The sequence below is a fragment of the Meles meles genome, chromosome 19 (assembly GCF_922984935.1).
Source record: "Meles meles chromosome 19, mMelMel3.1 paternal haplotype, whole genome shotgun sequence".
NCBI lineage: Eukaryota > Metazoa > Chordata > Mammalia > Carnivora > Mustelidae > Meles > Meles meles.
In genome coordinates this window covers 58,888,818-58,905,442 of record NC_060084.1, presented here as the reverse complement: position 1 = coordinate 58,905,442, position 16,625 = coordinate 58,888,818, and the positions used below count along the sequence as shown (strand labels likewise).

Sequence of the window (16,625 nt, the reverse complement as noted above, 5' to 3'; positions counted from 1 at the left end):
TGCATGGCCCAAGCCGTGCAGTCCCTATTTGTCCCCCACTGTCTTGGGACTGTTCAGTAGGGACCAGAGCTTCAGGAAGAGCCAGGTGGGAACCTTACCCACCCCCTCACTTCTACCTCAGCCCCTGCAATACCCCTCAGGTATAAACACCCCAATATTCACCCCCAGTGGTCTTTTGCCCCCCTTTCCAAAGGCACTTCTGATCCCGCTCCCCACCCCTTAGGACAACTGTCACTCTTAAAAGTTCTCCATCTGAGCCCCCTTCCTAGGCCATGAGCTCTTCACATCCTCAAATAGCCCCGGAGGCGGTTCTGGTGATGATCTCCATTTTACATGGCTGGAAACTGAACCTAGGGGGTGGTTGGGCGACAAATTTCTCTTTGTGACCTCCAGTGAAAGGTGGGGATGGAGGAATCAATTCCAAGCCCATCTCTCCTTCTGGTCCCAACTACTCTACAGATTGTAATCACCTCCTTCCTCTGACCCTAGGGTGCCCTGCAGACCCTCTCCTTCCCAGATGCTGATGGCCCCCATAAAATTTGCTAAGGCCACCACAACACGTTACTTCAGACTGGGTGGCTTAAACAAGAGAAGTGTATTTTCTCACAAATTTGGAGGCTAGATATGAGAGATGAGTGTCAGCAGCACTGAATTCTCCTGATACTTCTTTCCTTGGCTTGTGGGTGGGCATTTTCTTCCTGTCTTCACATGATCTTCCCTCTGTGTGTCTGCGTACCAATTTCCTCTCAATGACACTAGTCACAGTGGACTAGTGTCCACAGTATCGCCTTTATTTTACCTTTTTAAAAACCCTATTTCCAAACTCAGTGACATTCTGAGGTACTGGAGATTAGGACTTCAACATATCATTTTGGGAACATACAATTCAGCCCACAACTAACACATCTTTTCACAGGGAGCTATCAGGGAAGAGTTCTCATGAGAATGACCTCATTTAAACAGTCCCAAAATTGCAGCCCTGTAACTCAGGCATTGTGCTCTGAGGTATTAACACAAGAGAAATGAACCATATCCATATAAAGAATCATAAATTTAAGAATCAAATGTCTATAATAACTGTTTGATAAAGCCCCAAACCAGAAACAACTCAAATATCTGAAAAAGATGAGTAAATAAACAAATAGTGGTTAATCCAGAGAACATTACATTTCTTGACAATATCAAAAGAATGAACTAATTACACAGGTCCATTGCCAAATCTCAAAATAAATAATATACCACATAAGGACACGCAGGGGAAAAAAACCCAAAACATTTTATTTCCAATCGTGTAAAATTGCAGAAAATACATATTAATCTACTGTAGAAGAAAGTGAATCATTGTTTGCCTGGAGGGCAGAGAGAAAGACATAATAATTAAAGGGCATGAATGAATATGGGCGATATACGCACATTGCTATGACTGTGATGATGGTTGCATGGGTTTATTATGAATGTCAAAAATCATCAAATGGAACAGTGTAAATATGGACAATTTATTATTTATTAACAATATAAAAAGTTTTCAAAAAAAAGTTTGGCAAACCTATACTGATCCCACCATATCCCTTGTAATGCCCTGGGATCAGCACCTTGCCTCAGTGGCAGCAAATACAGGAGAGCAACAAAAGCCAGGCCCACCTGAGTCATCGGGAAAGCAAGCTGCGTAAAGCCTGCACCGCTAGACTGAGATCCTCCTTCCTTCCATCTTTGTTTTCCTTCCTGTGTTGCAATGACCTTAAGGTGCACATTGCAGAAAAGCTACAGGAATCCGTAAAACTGTTAGACTCCTTTCTAGAACGACGGTGTGCAAGTGAGAGAATGTGAATGTGTGGGGGCGCACAGGGAGAAGGGAGAGGATCACAAGCAGGCTCCACACTGAGGCTAGATCCGTATGCAGGGCTTGATCTCACAACCCTGAGATCCTCACCTGAGTCGAAACTAAGAATCGGACACTTAACCAACTGAGCCACCCAGGCGCCCCCCATTAGATGATTTTTCTAAGGCCCTCAGCTACACAAGATTCACAGTTCAGAAGGATCTGAGAACTTCTGTACTGGCTCATCCTTCACAGCCATACTGACCGAACAACAGCAGGCAGCCTTTAAAAGAGGCACATTCGAACCAGTTTGTCATGTTCTCTTGGCCTCTCTGTTAATCCACCGTTTGTGTACAGTTATGATCCCCCTACCATCTTTCAGCCAGTGACACTACCACACAGAATTCTGGGCATCAGAGTACATCACTCCTTTGCAGGGCCTGGGAACATTCCCTGCACCGGTGCTGGGCACAATGCAATATCCCCTGCAAACAAGAGAACAATTCTATGTTGTTCCCAGAAGTACCAGAGGTTGTTACAACTGCTCTCTCTTCAGGGCGAGTGCCGACACCACAAAACATCCTGCACCCAGGCTACAATCTAACCATAAAACCTTACAGAATCTTCTTAGAAGCCTTGGGCAACAATGCAAACAAGGGCCAAATTAAGAGAGAGGACTACTATCCTTCCATCCCCTTGAAGCACACAAAGATTGGGGCGTCCACAGCACCTGTTTCTCCTGTCATTCTGAAACCACCCCATGACGTGAATCTAATCCTTAAGATAAAGGTGACTTACACAACAAGGCCTTTGTTATAACATAAACCAGAATACAGAGGAAGGCTGCTCCTTGGTTGGTGAGTTGGAGGCTGCAAATTTTATCACAAGAGTCATCAGACCAGTAATATCCCTAAAAAAGCTGACTTTTCAGGCCACCAGCAGAACTCAGATTGAGTCTTCTGGAACACAATGGGGTCATCCATGCCCTAACTAATCAGAGAGAAAAGAATGAGTACCCTGGCTTTTCACATTTACCCAGGGAATGGGAAAACACTAAGGTTTACTTTGCTGAACACGTCACTGTGGCTCAATGACACACATGCGGGCACCCGCAGGAGAGAGGTGAACGGCTGCTGCTACAGAATCAATGTAATAAAAACTCACATGGGCCTGAGCTGAAACATGCAACACAGTTCTACATACCTGGAATTTATTTTGATGTCTTGATGTATGAGGCTCAATTCAGGCAGATGGTACCCTCAAAAGAGATCTCCTCGATGTTGTTCTACTGAACAAGGAAATACATTTGCTACATATCTAAGTTGTATTTCCCGTGTGAACTGTGTGGTAATCAATGAGGTAAGGGCTTCGGCTAATGGCTTTCTCACTCATATTTATAATGCCCAATCCACTATGAACTCTCTGGTGTCGAGTGAGGCCAGAGCTCTTACTGAAGGATTTCCCACATTGGTTACACTTATACGGCCTTTCTCCAGTGTGAACTCTCCGGTGGTCACTGAAGTTGGAGCTTCGCCTAAAGGACTTTCCACACTCACTGCACTCATATGGCCTTTCTCCAGTGTGAACTCTCTGGTGCTTAAGGAGTGCAGAGCTTTGGCTAAAAGATTTTCCACATTTGCTGCACTCATAAGGCCTTTCTCCAGTGTGAACTCTCAGATGGAGAACAAGACTGCAATTCTGGCTAAAAGATTTCCTACATTCACTGCACTCGTAAGGCTTTGCTCCCGTGTGGACTTTCTGATGTTTTAAAAGACTGGAATTGTAGGTAAAGGACTTCCCACATTCACTGCACTCATAGGGCCGTTCTCCGGTGTGAACGGTATGGTGCTGCAGGAGTGCAGAGCTTTGATTAAAGGACTTCCCACATTCACTGCACTCATAGGGCTTTTCTCCAGTGTGAATTCTCTGATGTTGAATGAGGTTGGATCTTTGACTGAAGGATTTGCCACATTCTCCACATTCAAATGGCCTTTCTCCAGTGTGAACCTTCCGATGGTTATTGAGGCTGTAGCTTTGGCTAAAAGATTTCCCACATTCACTGCACTCATAAGGCCTTTCTCCAGTATGAACTCTCCGATGCTGAAAGAGGTTGGAGCTCTGGCTAAAGGATTTTCCACATTCCCCACACTCATAAGGCCTTTCTCCTGTGTGAACTCTCTGGTGTTTAGTAAGACTAGAGTTGTGTCTAAAAGATTTCCCACATTCACTGCACATGTAACATCTATCTCGAGGGCCAACCCTCTGGTGTTGAACGAATGTATGCTTGTGGCTGAAAGCTTCTGTGCTGTCTCCCCAGCGGTGCTGAGTTTTTCCCAAGTGGAAGGCCGCCCCACATTCAGTTCCATTGTTTGCCTTCTCTCCAGTATGTGTGGCCTGTTGCTGGAGGGTTCCTGAGGTGGCCAAGAAGTCCTTCCCAATCTCCCCACAGATAAAGGGCTTCCCTGACACCTGCAAGCTACAGCTCTTGACCACTGAAGCTTTTTTTACGTGATTTCCGAAGGGCTTTTCGCTCACGTGCTGCTTGAGCTGCTGCTGAAGGTTTTCACCGAAATAAAATCTTTTCCCATGTGTCCCACCAGTGTACAGTTTCTCACTGAATTGTGTTTCCTGGTGTTTAGCCGTGTGAAAATTGTCTTTCAAGACCAGACCACACACCTCACAGGGGTTGGCCTTCTGGGGAAAAAGACCTGTCTTGGGAGTCCTGACCTGTGACACTCTTTCTACAGAAATGCTCTGCTCAGAACGTGCCTCCTCATCCTCTGCTCCATGCCAACAACCTGAAAGCAGGAAATGCTGGTGAAGTGCACGGTGACATTCGTGGGTAGGCAGCCACTACCCAGGTGTATCTAACAAACCCAGAAATGAGTCCATGAGATTGTTTATAGGATAGGAGGTTTGAGTTCAGGCTGAGGCTGAGATGCTTAGCTGTACTGGGCCACTACTGATCACAAAATGCGGGCTCAGGGGGCACATGTGAGGTGAAATAAACACACTGAGGAGAAACAAGGTCTACACATAACTTCCAACAGGACATAGTCTGTCACACAGAAGGGTGTGTTCAGGCTCAGGAAAATTCGACAGTGAAAGAGAGACTGTGTGTGCAAGAATCTGTGTGCACCTCATGACACAACACACAGGAGCCAATGAGGAGAGTCCCCATGAGAAGCAGTGATTGAAATGGTCAAGATGTGCCGTTCAGAGAGGTGCAAATTAGCCCTGGGCAGGAAGCAAGAGTACAAGTGATGACCAGCAGTTGACCAGTCACCTGAGTGTGAAGACCGGGGAAGGAAAGGCAGGTATGAAGTCTGGGGGCCATGGTCATTACCAACAAAAGACCAGTCACAAATAGGAAGCTTCTGGTATGATGTGCACACAGCCCTGACATCTTGCTCTCCCCTAGGTTTCACTGTTCGGAGCCGGGCTCTGAACCACAACGGACTCTCCACCACAACCCTGAGATGAGCAGCTATGTGGCCCCTGGATGATCCAGGTGCTAATAAGGGGAAGACGGGAGAGCTAAGGGGCCAGCACTGGCCAAGAACAGCTCAGCACATGCAGCTCACAGGAAAGAAGACTATTATAAAGACAACTTCCAAGGAGGATCTTGCAAGAACAGACCGTGGTCTACATAACCGTGATGGTCAGTGACGGCAATTTCTGGCCCAAGAAGGAATGAGGAAATGTCAGCTGGAGGAAGAAAGTGGAACCTGGGATACTCGGGTGCTTTGTAACTGGAAGTCACCTGCCAGAGAGAGGGCAGCAAAGGGGGATCCACTGGGCTGACTGGAACACTCCTGACCCTGGTTCCTTCCCTGGGAGGCTTGGGAGTCGCAGGTGTTGGGGCTACTCAAGGAGTAGGCAGTGCACATACCTCAGCCCAGCCAACAACGCTGCCATTCAAGGAAGTGGAGAAGGAAGCAGAGACCACAATCCTGATGGGAGGACAGACCAGCCCTTGGGGAAAAAGGGAAACGGAGAGACTAGCTCAGGGGACAGAGGCAGGTGTGAGGACCTTACCCAGGGAGGTTATAAGCGCCAAGTTCTCCAGCATCACATCCTGGTACAGGTGTCTCTGAGCCTCATCAAGAAGATCCCATTCCTCCCAGGAGAAGGACACGGCAATGTCCTCAAAGGTCACAATACCCTGGCAAGATGGAGACAGATGAAACCATAAACAGCTTCTCCCTCAAAGACGACAACCCATCCCCTCCACACCTACCCCTCACCCATCCTTTCCTAAGCATCCAACACAGAAGAGAACCCAGGCCCTAGCACCAGTGGTGCCCCTGTCTCCTCACAGGCCCACTGATCACGGGCACCACCCATCAGTAAGATGAGGCAGGTGGATAACAAGGTACCAAACAAGGGTCTGGCACAGAGGCATTCACCCATTTCTGCTACGCAATTCCCCTAGTACCGACAAGCCACCCAGCTCTCAAGTCCAGGGCCCTGGGGCATCAGGCACACTCCCTCCACAAGTACATGTCATTCCTTAGACGGCACATCCCCACGTTGCAGACACTGCCACCTGCCCGTGGCTGCCACCAGCTTATTGCCCTGCGTGCCTTAGGCAACTCTCTGGCCTTACAGTAAAGATGACTTTATTTCAATCACCTCCTCTTCACCCTATGGTGAAGAAGGGACTGTGTGCTAGGGTGACAGGGATGGCCAAACACAAAACACCTAACACCGGCCACAAAGATCGAGAGCACTTTTCTAACCATATATATTCACAGCGTGGGAGAGAAGGACACCACACGCCACAGTGGACCACACGGGGGTGGCAGTCTGGGAAAGAGTTAACAGCTGGTGGTTGAGATCCAAGCTTTGTAATATCGACACAAAGAGGTACCCATTTCCCCTGGGAAGATGCCACTGACTTATCTGAGTAACTCCATGGGCAGGTAAGGAGCTGAAACCAATTAGAGAGGGATAGGCCCCTGAGCCCCTAGATAAAAACGGTATTTGGTTAGATCCTAGTTCCGGGGGCAGCGTGGGGAGCAGAAGCAGCACGCTGGCCACCTGAGCCCTTCAGGGTTTTCAGACATCAGTGCCGCACATAGTATCGGGTCTTGGTTTTAGACCTTGCACCACACAGCATCCACAGGAGGCTCTGCAAATTCAAATGGGATTGAATGTGACCACTGACTTCCCAGGATGCCCACTAGCCATCACAGCCCCAAATCCTCCTATGAAGCCTTCACTGCTCCGGTCTGTTCCTTGCTTCAGACATATGGATCTCAGACACCCACGGCCCTATTCCACGAGGTGCTGCACTGCCGTCCCCAAAGCAGTCACAATCTTCCTTTGCCCACCTAACCCTCATTCAGAGCCTGGCTCCACTGATAGCTCACCCCAGACCTTAGTGACTCTCACAAATGGCCACACTTGCCCTTGACCTTATCTTCCTGGCTGAACGAAAACAGCCCAGGCCCCAACAAAGCCCTCACAAAATCCTGGTGAGTGCAGAGTGGTGCAGAGACCCACTCTGGCCTGCATGACATCTCACCTCGGTTATCCTTTCTTGCAACTGTGTCTACCTCATTCGCATCTGCTCTTGCGTTGGAAGCTTGGCCACCTGCCAGGCTTCCTTGTCCCTGAAACACACTCCTTTCAGGGCCATGTACCTGCTTCATTTGTGTTTGTGAAGCCTCTACCCATCACCCGGGTACCCAGACAAGACACCCAGTCCACAGTCCCCATCCGCCCCTGCCTGGTCCCCTATTAGCTTTCTAATCATAACCTGCACATTACCCCTCCTGATCGGGAACATCCTGAATTCCTCCAACCTCGACGTTCCTCAGATTCCCACACCCGTGTATACAACTGCCCACATCATGCATCAATTCGGTCGTCTCTGAAACACCCCAAACTCTCAATATACCTAAATCAAAGCTCCTCATACCCCCTCCCCATAGTGAATATTACTACCACATTCTTCATCTTAGATGATGGACCTTCCACTCCTTCAGCTGCTAAGACCTAAAACACTGGGGTCATCCCTGAGTCTTGTATTCACTCCTTCTCCCTCATCAGACAATCTAGATGCCCATTTACTTATCTTTTTTTTTTTTTTTTAAAGATTTTATTTATTTGACAGAGAGAGACACAGGGAAGAGAGGAAACACAAGCAGGGGGAGTAGAAGAGGGAGAAGCAGGCTTCCCGCCCAGCAGGGAGCCAGATGCAGGGCTCCAACCCAGCACCCTGGGACCATGACCTGAGCCAAGACAGATGCCCCCTAGTTGCCCATTTAAAACACGCATCCAGAATCCAACCACTTTTCCTAAGCCACACCTCTAGTCAATTAACTCTCACCCAGGCTTTGGCAGCAGCCTGCAGCCTGATCCTCCTTCCTCTCCCTCTGTCTCCTTGTCTGTTCTTTTTTTTTTTTTTTTAAAGATTTTATTTATTTATTTGACAGACAGAGATCACAAGTAGGCAGAGAGGCAGGCAGAGAGAGAGAGGAGGAAGCAGGCTGTCCGCAGAGCAGAGAGCCCGATGCGGGGCTCGATCCCAGAACCCTGGGATCATGACCTGAGCTGAAGGCAGAGGCTTTAACCCCCTGAGCCACCCAGCCGCCCCTCTCCTTGTCTGTTCTACACTCGCTGTCTGTTCTACACTCGGCAGCCAGCTCGAATCGGCTAAGAACTTAAGATCACTTTCTCCCTCTGAGTCACACCTCTCATCACCTCCAGAACACACACCAACCTCTCAGTCACTCCAGTCTTGATTCCCGCCCCCTGCTCTTTGTTCCCACCTAAAAGGACACCTGTGGTTTTCTGAACACTCAGTTCAGTCACCTGTAAACATATGAGTATCTTGGAACGAGTTCCTAGTGCATGGGCTGCCAGAAATGGGATCATTTCTATATAAAGCCTGAGATGGACTTAGGATCCTCTGTTTGGGATTTCCCTAGGGCCCCCAGAGCCAGGCCTGGGGGAACGGCCCTTAAGCCGTCATAATCCAGACATCATAATCCAGAGAATATGCGGGTGGTGGCCAGGGCCACCAGCGGCTGAGACACCCCACCAGCCTGTGTAAGTTCCGCAGCACCTCTGCCGCAATGGGAAACCGTGCAAGGCTGGCAATGGAGGGACGGGTCCACGGCAGGGTTCGCTGGGCTCACGTCACCTGTACCTCAGGTGACCTCACGCGGCTGAGTGCTGTGCCTCAGTGCTGTGCCTCTTGCCAACTGTGCCGCCTGAACTAAGATCCAACCTCCCAGCGCCTCAATGTCCTCTTCATGGCCCTCGGTCTGCTCTCCCTCTAAACCACCTTCGGGAAACTTTTAAATCCCAAACGGAGATCCGGTCCCTCCCTCGGCCGAAGTCCCCTTGGCGTCTAGAGTCCTCACGAAGGTCCCGCACCTCGGCCCTCCAGTGCAGGCGTGGCTCGCCTCATGCTCTGTCCCGGGAGGGCAGAATCCCCCGGCCTCAGGCCCTCTGCAGCCCCCGCCCCGGCGGCCCCTCAGCCCGGAGCCCGCTCCCGCACGCAGCCCGCCGGCGCTCACACACGGGCCCCGCCCACCGGCGCCTCCGTGTCCCGGACACCCGGGCCTGGGCCGCAGGGCCGCGAGCAGGCGCCCCGCGCTCGGGCCTTCGGGGCCTGGGAGGGGAGGCGGCGGGGAGGGCCCGGGGGACGAGCGCTTACCTCAGCCGGGTCCCTGGGCGCGGCCGCCGCCATCCGACTCGGTGGGCGGAGCGGACACCCGGGCCGGCGGTCCCCGTCCCGGTCCCCGGCGCGGGGCAGCCCGGGCGGTGGCGCCTGCCGCGGACCCCACTGTGTGCGGCGGGAACAGCGCCTCCCCTCGCGCCTTCTCGGTTAGTCACCCCGAACCTGAACCCGCGCTTCAGAACATTAGCGGACCAACAAGCGTGAAAGACGCAAAAAGACCGCCAGGGGGATGAGGCCGGATGTCCCGCCCCGACGTTAGGCGCACACGCAGAACGACTTTTCCTACCTTCACTGGTCAGAGGTGCAGTCCATCGACGCGATCTTCTGGGTAATGTAGTTCACAGACGCACAGGACGAGGACAAGGCATTCCCATTGGCCTCTAGGAGGAAAGGGCACATCCCCTTAAGCGCTCTGGAAATTGGGGTTTTCGTCCCAGGTCAGAGGGGAAGTGGTGCCTGCAACTGATCACGCAGGTGTTTGTAGATATTATTTCAGACCCCTTGATTCTCAGCGTGGTTCCAAAGCTAAAAACATTTCATATGCTCCCAAAGGCTACAGATCCAAATGCACATATCATTCTATAGAGTCATTTAGATCCAAAATATGTTTCTGGAAGCAGAACCTCGTAAACGTTATCATCCACAAGTCAAATACACCCAGTAGCATTAGAGACAGTTTTGTTGGTATGGACAAGGTAGAAATACTTTGTATAGGGCCATGACAGAGAAGATAGAGGATGAATGTGAGGCCACGCTGACGCAAGAGTTAAAAAAAAAAAAAATGCACCCATAGAAAACATCTCTCTAATCTGCTCATTAATTTTTGCATCCAAATCATTGAGCAATACTTTTATCCATTTAATATCTTACTTTTATGTCCTAGCATAAACCCAGTTCCTTGTAGAAATCTAAAATCCACCAAAAAAAAGAACAATGTAATAAATGTTGTTATGGAAGGCGACAATGGCTGCAGTGTTCCAAGATGGAGCATGTATACCAAGGCTGCTCTCCTTTTCCAAGGAACTGGGGTACTTAAAACCAGGATATCTCATTGGCTGGAAGTGATTATCATTTCTCTTGCAGGGACTGTTTTCCACAGGGAATTGGTATTACCTCAGAACTACAGTTGCAAAATGCAAATTACAGAAAGCTATCAGCAGTGGCTATGTAGTGATTCAGTGGTGGAAGACAGAGCTTTGATGAAACATCAGTGGATGGGGGAAGAGTTAAGACCTCAGAGAAGATTTAGCAGTGATGTCTGACAACAGGAATATTTAGGTTGAACACATGACCAGAATGGTCACTCTGATGAAAACATTGTGCAGTATCAGTGGAGGAAAGAAACAATGTAGACAGAGTAGACAGAATTATACAAATACACAGAGAAGCTGAGGCTTACTATATAGTGTTATCCTTTTAGAATTGTGTCTGCACACGTGTGTGTCATTCTGTCTGGGTCCTGAATTCAAATTGGTTTCTAGAAAAGTTGTTTGTGGTAAAAATGAAGACATGCTTTGTATACAGATCTGTACTATGCTTTTCCCATTAACTATGTATCTTGGACAGCCTAAAGACACTTCCTCATTTTATATCCACACATATTAGACCTAAACCTGACTCTTTTTAAAGATGCTACGCATTTCACTGTCCTGCTCCATAGCTGGCCAACTGGTCCAGTTAATATCTCCCTATTTCCCCCCAAGGTCCTTCCTCCAAGCCTATAGAAAACTCTGCGGAGACTTCCAGTTTAGTCCCTTGTCTACCTGGCCACTCCTAGAGGTCTCCTGTACTGAGAAATCGGCCAGGTATTAAAGGTATTAAGGCCAGGAGGCTGGTGACACTAACACAGCCTCAGGTTCCAGATCCCTATGGTTGGGGTGCTGTTCCATCTTGGTGCGCTCCTTACAGTCCAGAAAGCAGAAGCAAGGTCCACATCATACTTGCTGTATCCTGAGTGCTATGCCTCAATGCTGTGTCCATAAGAGAGTATAGCTCAATCAAAGAATAGTTCAGCTGCCAGATGCATACCAAGCCAATAAAGGACTGACCCCCAGCTTCCAAAGTGAGGAAAAATTGGCTACTTACTGGTGCGGCACCACCAAGGAGAACAGAGAGCTAACGCTCAAACTCCTGAACTCCCTGATGGGAGGAGGGATCTCTGGAGGTGGACGCTATTGACTGGGAGCCCATGAAGTTATCTCAACAGATGCTACATACTTTGGGTGCTCTTTCCTCTGGTCCCACGGAGGTTTGTTCTATCTCATAAGACTTAAAGTCTGAAAAATCGGGTCACCTGGGTGTCTCAGTGGGTTAAGCCTCTGCCTTCGGCTCAGGTCATGATCTCAGGGTCCTGGGATTGAGCCCCGCACCGGGCTCTCTGTTTAGTGGGGGGCCTGCTTCTCCCTCCCTCTCTGTCTGCCTGCTTGTTGTGATCTCTCTCTCTCTCTGTGCCAAATAAATAAATAAAATCTAAAAAAAAAAATCCTTACAGATTTAGACAGAATGTCTTTTTTTTTTTTAAGATTTTATTTATTTATTTGACAGACGGATCACAAGTGGGCAGAGAGGCAGGCAGAGACAGAGAGAGGGAGAAGCAGGCTCCCCGCTGAGCAGAAAGCCCAATGCGGGGCTCGATCCCAGGACCCTGGGATCATGACCTGAGCCGAAGGCAGAGGCTTTAACCCACTGAGCCACCCAGGCACCCCCAGAATGTCTTTTAATCACAAGAAATGGCAGGTACATGTTTCTGTACAACACGGCAGAATGGTGGAAATTTCATACATATGTATCAGAATCACGTGGAAGCTTGTTAAAACAGATACTTGGGCCTGATCCACAAAGTGCGTGATTCAGTATATCTGGGTCTGGGATTCAGAATGTGCATTTCAAAAGCCCACAGGTGACACTGTGGGCGAAGGTCCAGGGATCAAACGGTGAAAATCAGAATTCTAGGAAAGGTGAGGTTGACTGGTCCCAGGCCCCACCTGGTCCACCGCGGTGATTTGCAGGTTCTGAGAAACAGAGCCAGGATTTCTCACACACAAGACGTGAGTATTATCTGTACTGAGCCAAGAAAAGGAAAGGCCAACTGGCCTTGAGTCCCAGGCCATCCACTGCTGAGACCGTTTATGCCTGCACTGACGGAATAACCTAAACAACTGCTTTATACTGCCCAGAGCATACTGCAAACATATCCATGAGGCTCACCCCTTAATTTCAACTGTTTTCTCCTCTTACTAAAGAGGCCCCCATATTGGGCTGAGTATTATTATGTCCTATACTTCACTCTCAGGAGACTCACCTTGTCTTCCCTTCCACTTTGCCACTCTCTGTCATAGGACATATTTCTTCAGTTACTCTTCTCGATTCCTGGTCTTTCTTTCTTGAAAACAACACAAGTCCCTGAATGCAAGGGTCTTTGTCTTTCTTAGGACCCAAAGTTCTCCATGCACCTAGAATAAGCGCCTAAAACCAAATTTTTGTTCACTGATCATCAGGGAGACCAAAAATAAACACATTTCTATTTCCCTACAAATTGTATACTTCTGGGTATTCTAAATGTTCCCTTTAACTCTTTTTCCATGAGGTTATTGCTCAGACTTTACAAGAATGGAGATTTGCATTTTGGAGACAAAATTTCAGATTGATCATCCTGGTCATATCCGCAGCTTGTTCAGTTGTGTAATCAGCCATCACTGCTAAAATGTCTCTGAGGTCTTACATTTTCTCACCTTCTACAGATGTTTCACCAAAGTTGTTATTATTATTTTAGATTTTATTTATTTATTTGACAGAGACAGAGAGAGATAGTGAGAGAGGGAATGCAAACAGGGAGACTGGGAGAGTGAGACGTAGGTTTCCCACCCGGTAAGGAACCCGATGCAGGACTGGATCCTGGGATCATGACCTGAGCCGAAGGCAGATGCTTAACCACTGAACCACCCAGGTGCCCCAACAAAGTTCCTTCTGCCACCACTTAGAAGCACTACATAACATTGATATTAGCTTTGTAATTTTACAACTGTTTTCCTGAGATTGTATCAATTCTTCAAGTACAATAGTCCAGGGGTGCCTGGGTTGCTCAGTGGGTTAAGCCTCTGCTTTCAGCTCAGGTCACGATCTTAGGGTCCTGGGATCGAGCCCCGTATCTGGCTCCCTGCTCAGCAGGAAGCTTGCTTCTCCCTCTCAATCTTCCTGCCTCTCTGGCTATTTGTGATCTGTGTCAAACAAATAAAATCTTAAAAAAACAAAACAAAACAACAACAACAACAACAAAAATACCAGTCCATGGATCATCTCGAAATGACAATCAGTTTGCAGCAGTGGAGCAATAAATATTCCCAGTATCTCCAGGTAGAAAGACTCTTTACGTACATGCTTCAGCTTGGAACAGTGCAGCCACCGTACCACACCAAAATAGCACTTTTCTCATTGATGTCTTTTCAAGAATAATGTTATATTCCTAAAAGGAACTGAATGTAATCTGGATATCAAGTAAGGCATTAAATGGATAAAGTGTTTCTCAGTGAATGGGACAGAATAGTTGACTCTAAGGCAGATGTTTTCTTCAAAATACAAAAATCTGTTAAAGAAAAATTATTGGGTCGCCTGGGTGGCCAGTCAGTTAAGCCTCTGCCTTCAGCTCAGGTAATGATCTCAGGATCCTGGGATCCAGCCTGTCCGGCTTGCAGCTCAGGAGGGAGTCAGCCCACACACAGACTCTCTATCTCAAATAAATAAATAAAATCGTCACACACAAAAAAGGAAAAATTATTAAGACACTTGTTGAAAGAGTAGTGAAGACTTTATTCAGGAGCATTTCCAGAGATGCAGGGGCAATGGGAACCTGCAGTAGGGGAAGGCACACTGAACTACTTTAGCCATGGTTCTAGCCTCATTAAGCACCAAAAAGTGCACGCTGGAGAAAGGCTTTAGGAGGACAGCGACTTTGGGAAACGTTCACTGGGTCTTCCATTTCAGTGACCATTCAGATATTCACACTGAAACGCTCTGTGAGTATCTGAATGTGGGATATTCTTTACCTATGAGTCCAAACTCCTAAAACACCACGGTGTCCCCCTCAATGAAGGCCCGTGAGTGTGGAGAATGTGGGAAATGGCTAACCAAAGGCTAACCTCACCGCACTCCAGAGAACTCACAGTCGTGAAAGGCCTTACAAAAGCCTTGAAAATGAGAAAGCCTTCCACCGAAGGACTTGACGTCAAAGGAGTTCCCAGATTTCAAATGGGACAACTATGTTAACTGTGCAGGTATTTATTTGATGAGTGTAACAGCACTGGAGGAAATCCCTCATGAAGGTGCCATTTGCCTGTGTTGACGTTCATACATTCAAACATCGACATAAATCCCAGGTATGTAGCAGCTGCACTGCAGTCTTTGAACCTGCCCAGGGCCGTATCCGTGTCAGGGCAATTGCTGGAGGACTAGTGAGCAGCCTCAGCACTTACTCCTTCCCCATTTTTCTTCTCTGAGGAGAGGGCATGGATCTCGTCCAGTTTTGTCCTAGAGGACCGTTGGTGATTTGAAAAGGAGGATGGCATATCAGGGGTGTATCGTCCTTGTGAAACTCTGAAGGCATTTCCCCAGCCTCCAAATCACCAACTCAGGAACAGTCTGCCTCCCATTGCTCTTGCTGTACGACAATAAAGATCATATTTTTTAAGCCACCATTAATCTCGGGGATTCTGTTCACTGTGTGTGTTGAAATTAACTGTGTTTGTGGGCATGAAGGGGCGAAGAGAGTTGTGTGCCTCAGAAGGGACTGTATGATGGCAGAAGACAGCTCTGCATCTTTGGCCTAGTTTGCATGGCTGCTCCAAGCCTTTAAGGAAAGACTGCAGGGCGCCATGGTCCTGAGTTATAGCTGGATGCCAGGATGTTTTGTGGGGTCATCCTGAAGCGGGAGCTGTTTGAGCCTGAAGTGGGGGCTGTTGTTGGTTGTTGTTTGACAGTCTTTAGTGCTTTTGAGCAAATGGTCTTGTTCTCTTATTCACAGGGGCTATTGATGGTGAAGGAAGTCTATTCTCCAGGCCCAGCAGCAGCGCCAGGGGCCTTGATCCCCTGAATTCTGTAGCCTAACGTCACTGGTTTTAAGATTATAAACACTAGGGACACCTGGGTGGCTCATTTGGTTAAGTGGCTGCTTTCGGCTCAGATTCATGACCCCAGCGTCCTGGGATCGAGTCCCACATCGGGCTCCTTTCTTGTTGGGGAGCCTGCTTCTCCCTCAGCCTCTGCCTGCCATTCTGTTGCCTGGGCTTGCTCGCTCTCTCTCTCGGACAAAAAATAAATAAAATCTTAAAAAAACAAAAAGATTATAAGGACCAGGGAAATGATCGTTGGTCCAGAAACACTGGATTAATACAGAGTGCAGGAGACCAATAAACAGGTTGCAGTGTACCTGTTTGGAAAGGGCATGCACAGTGTTTAGGGGGGGAGGACTGTGTGAAGGATGAGAAGGTAGAGAAATTCTCAGGACCCCAAGATGGAGGTATCTTGTTGTAGGGCCTGTTAGGAAGGAGTACACTATAGGTTTTCTGGATTCCTTGGTCCCGCTGGGTTGTCCACTGAAGGCCATGGTTGTGCATTGCAGCGAAGCAAGGACAGAGCCGGGAAAGATCTCTTGGTGCAGTCATGAGGTTTTTTTGACTCAGCCAGTATCCATGTTTTATGAACTGGGAATGCCTTCATTGCTCACCTGTTTGTACAAGTGCCTTCTGATGAGGAGAAAGATGAGTCTGTATGGTGGCCAGACCTAATCTTTTTTTTTTTTTTAATATTTTATTTATTTGACAGAGAGAAATCACAACTAGGCAGAGAGGCAGGCAGAGAGAGAGGAGGAAGCAGGCTCCCTGCGGAGCAGAGAGCCCAATGTGGGGCTCGATCCCAGGACCCTGGGATCATGACCTGAGCCGAAGGCAGAGGCTTTAACCCACTGAGCCACCCAAGCGCCCCTCAAACCTAATCTTCTAAAGCGTAGAGAACCCAACTTAATTTGAACCATGTGTTGTTAAGTTTAAGGTACAAATGACATGCAATGTCCATCATTAAATTGTGCAGTTTGACACTGACTTTCACATAAGCCCATGG

The 16,625-nt window shown here is 48.3% G+C and overlaps 1 protein-coding gene across 3 annotated transcripts; it reads right to left on the bottom strand.

Annotated features, from left to right (window-relative positions):
* Window positions 1–238: 238 nt before the first annotated feature.
* Window positions 239–9,873, bottom strand: LOC123931887 (zinc finger protein 211-like). 3 transcript variants are annotated; one of them, XM_045989558.1, is made up of 3 exons: window positions 9,802–9,873; window positions 5,858–5,984; window positions 239–4,617 (listed from the first exon to the last, which is right to left on the bottom strand). In XM_045989558.1, exons 2-3 carry the CDS (start codon window positions 5,889–5,891, stop codon window positions 3,137–3,139), a joined length of 1,515 nt encoding a protein of 504 aa, XP_045845514.1. In that variant the 5' UTR covers window positions 5,892–5,984; window positions 9,802–9,873; the 3' UTR covers window positions 239–3,136. The 3 variants fall into 3 exon arrangements, with proteins under 3 accessions (XP_045845514.1, XP_045845513.1, XP_045845515.1); XM_045989557.1 differs by lacking the exon at window positions 9,802–9,873 and adding an exon at window positions 9,492–9,729; XM_045989559.1 differs by lacking the exon at window positions 9,802–9,873 and adding an exon at window positions 9,209–9,252.
* Window positions 9,874–16,625: the final 6,752 nt, after the last annotated feature.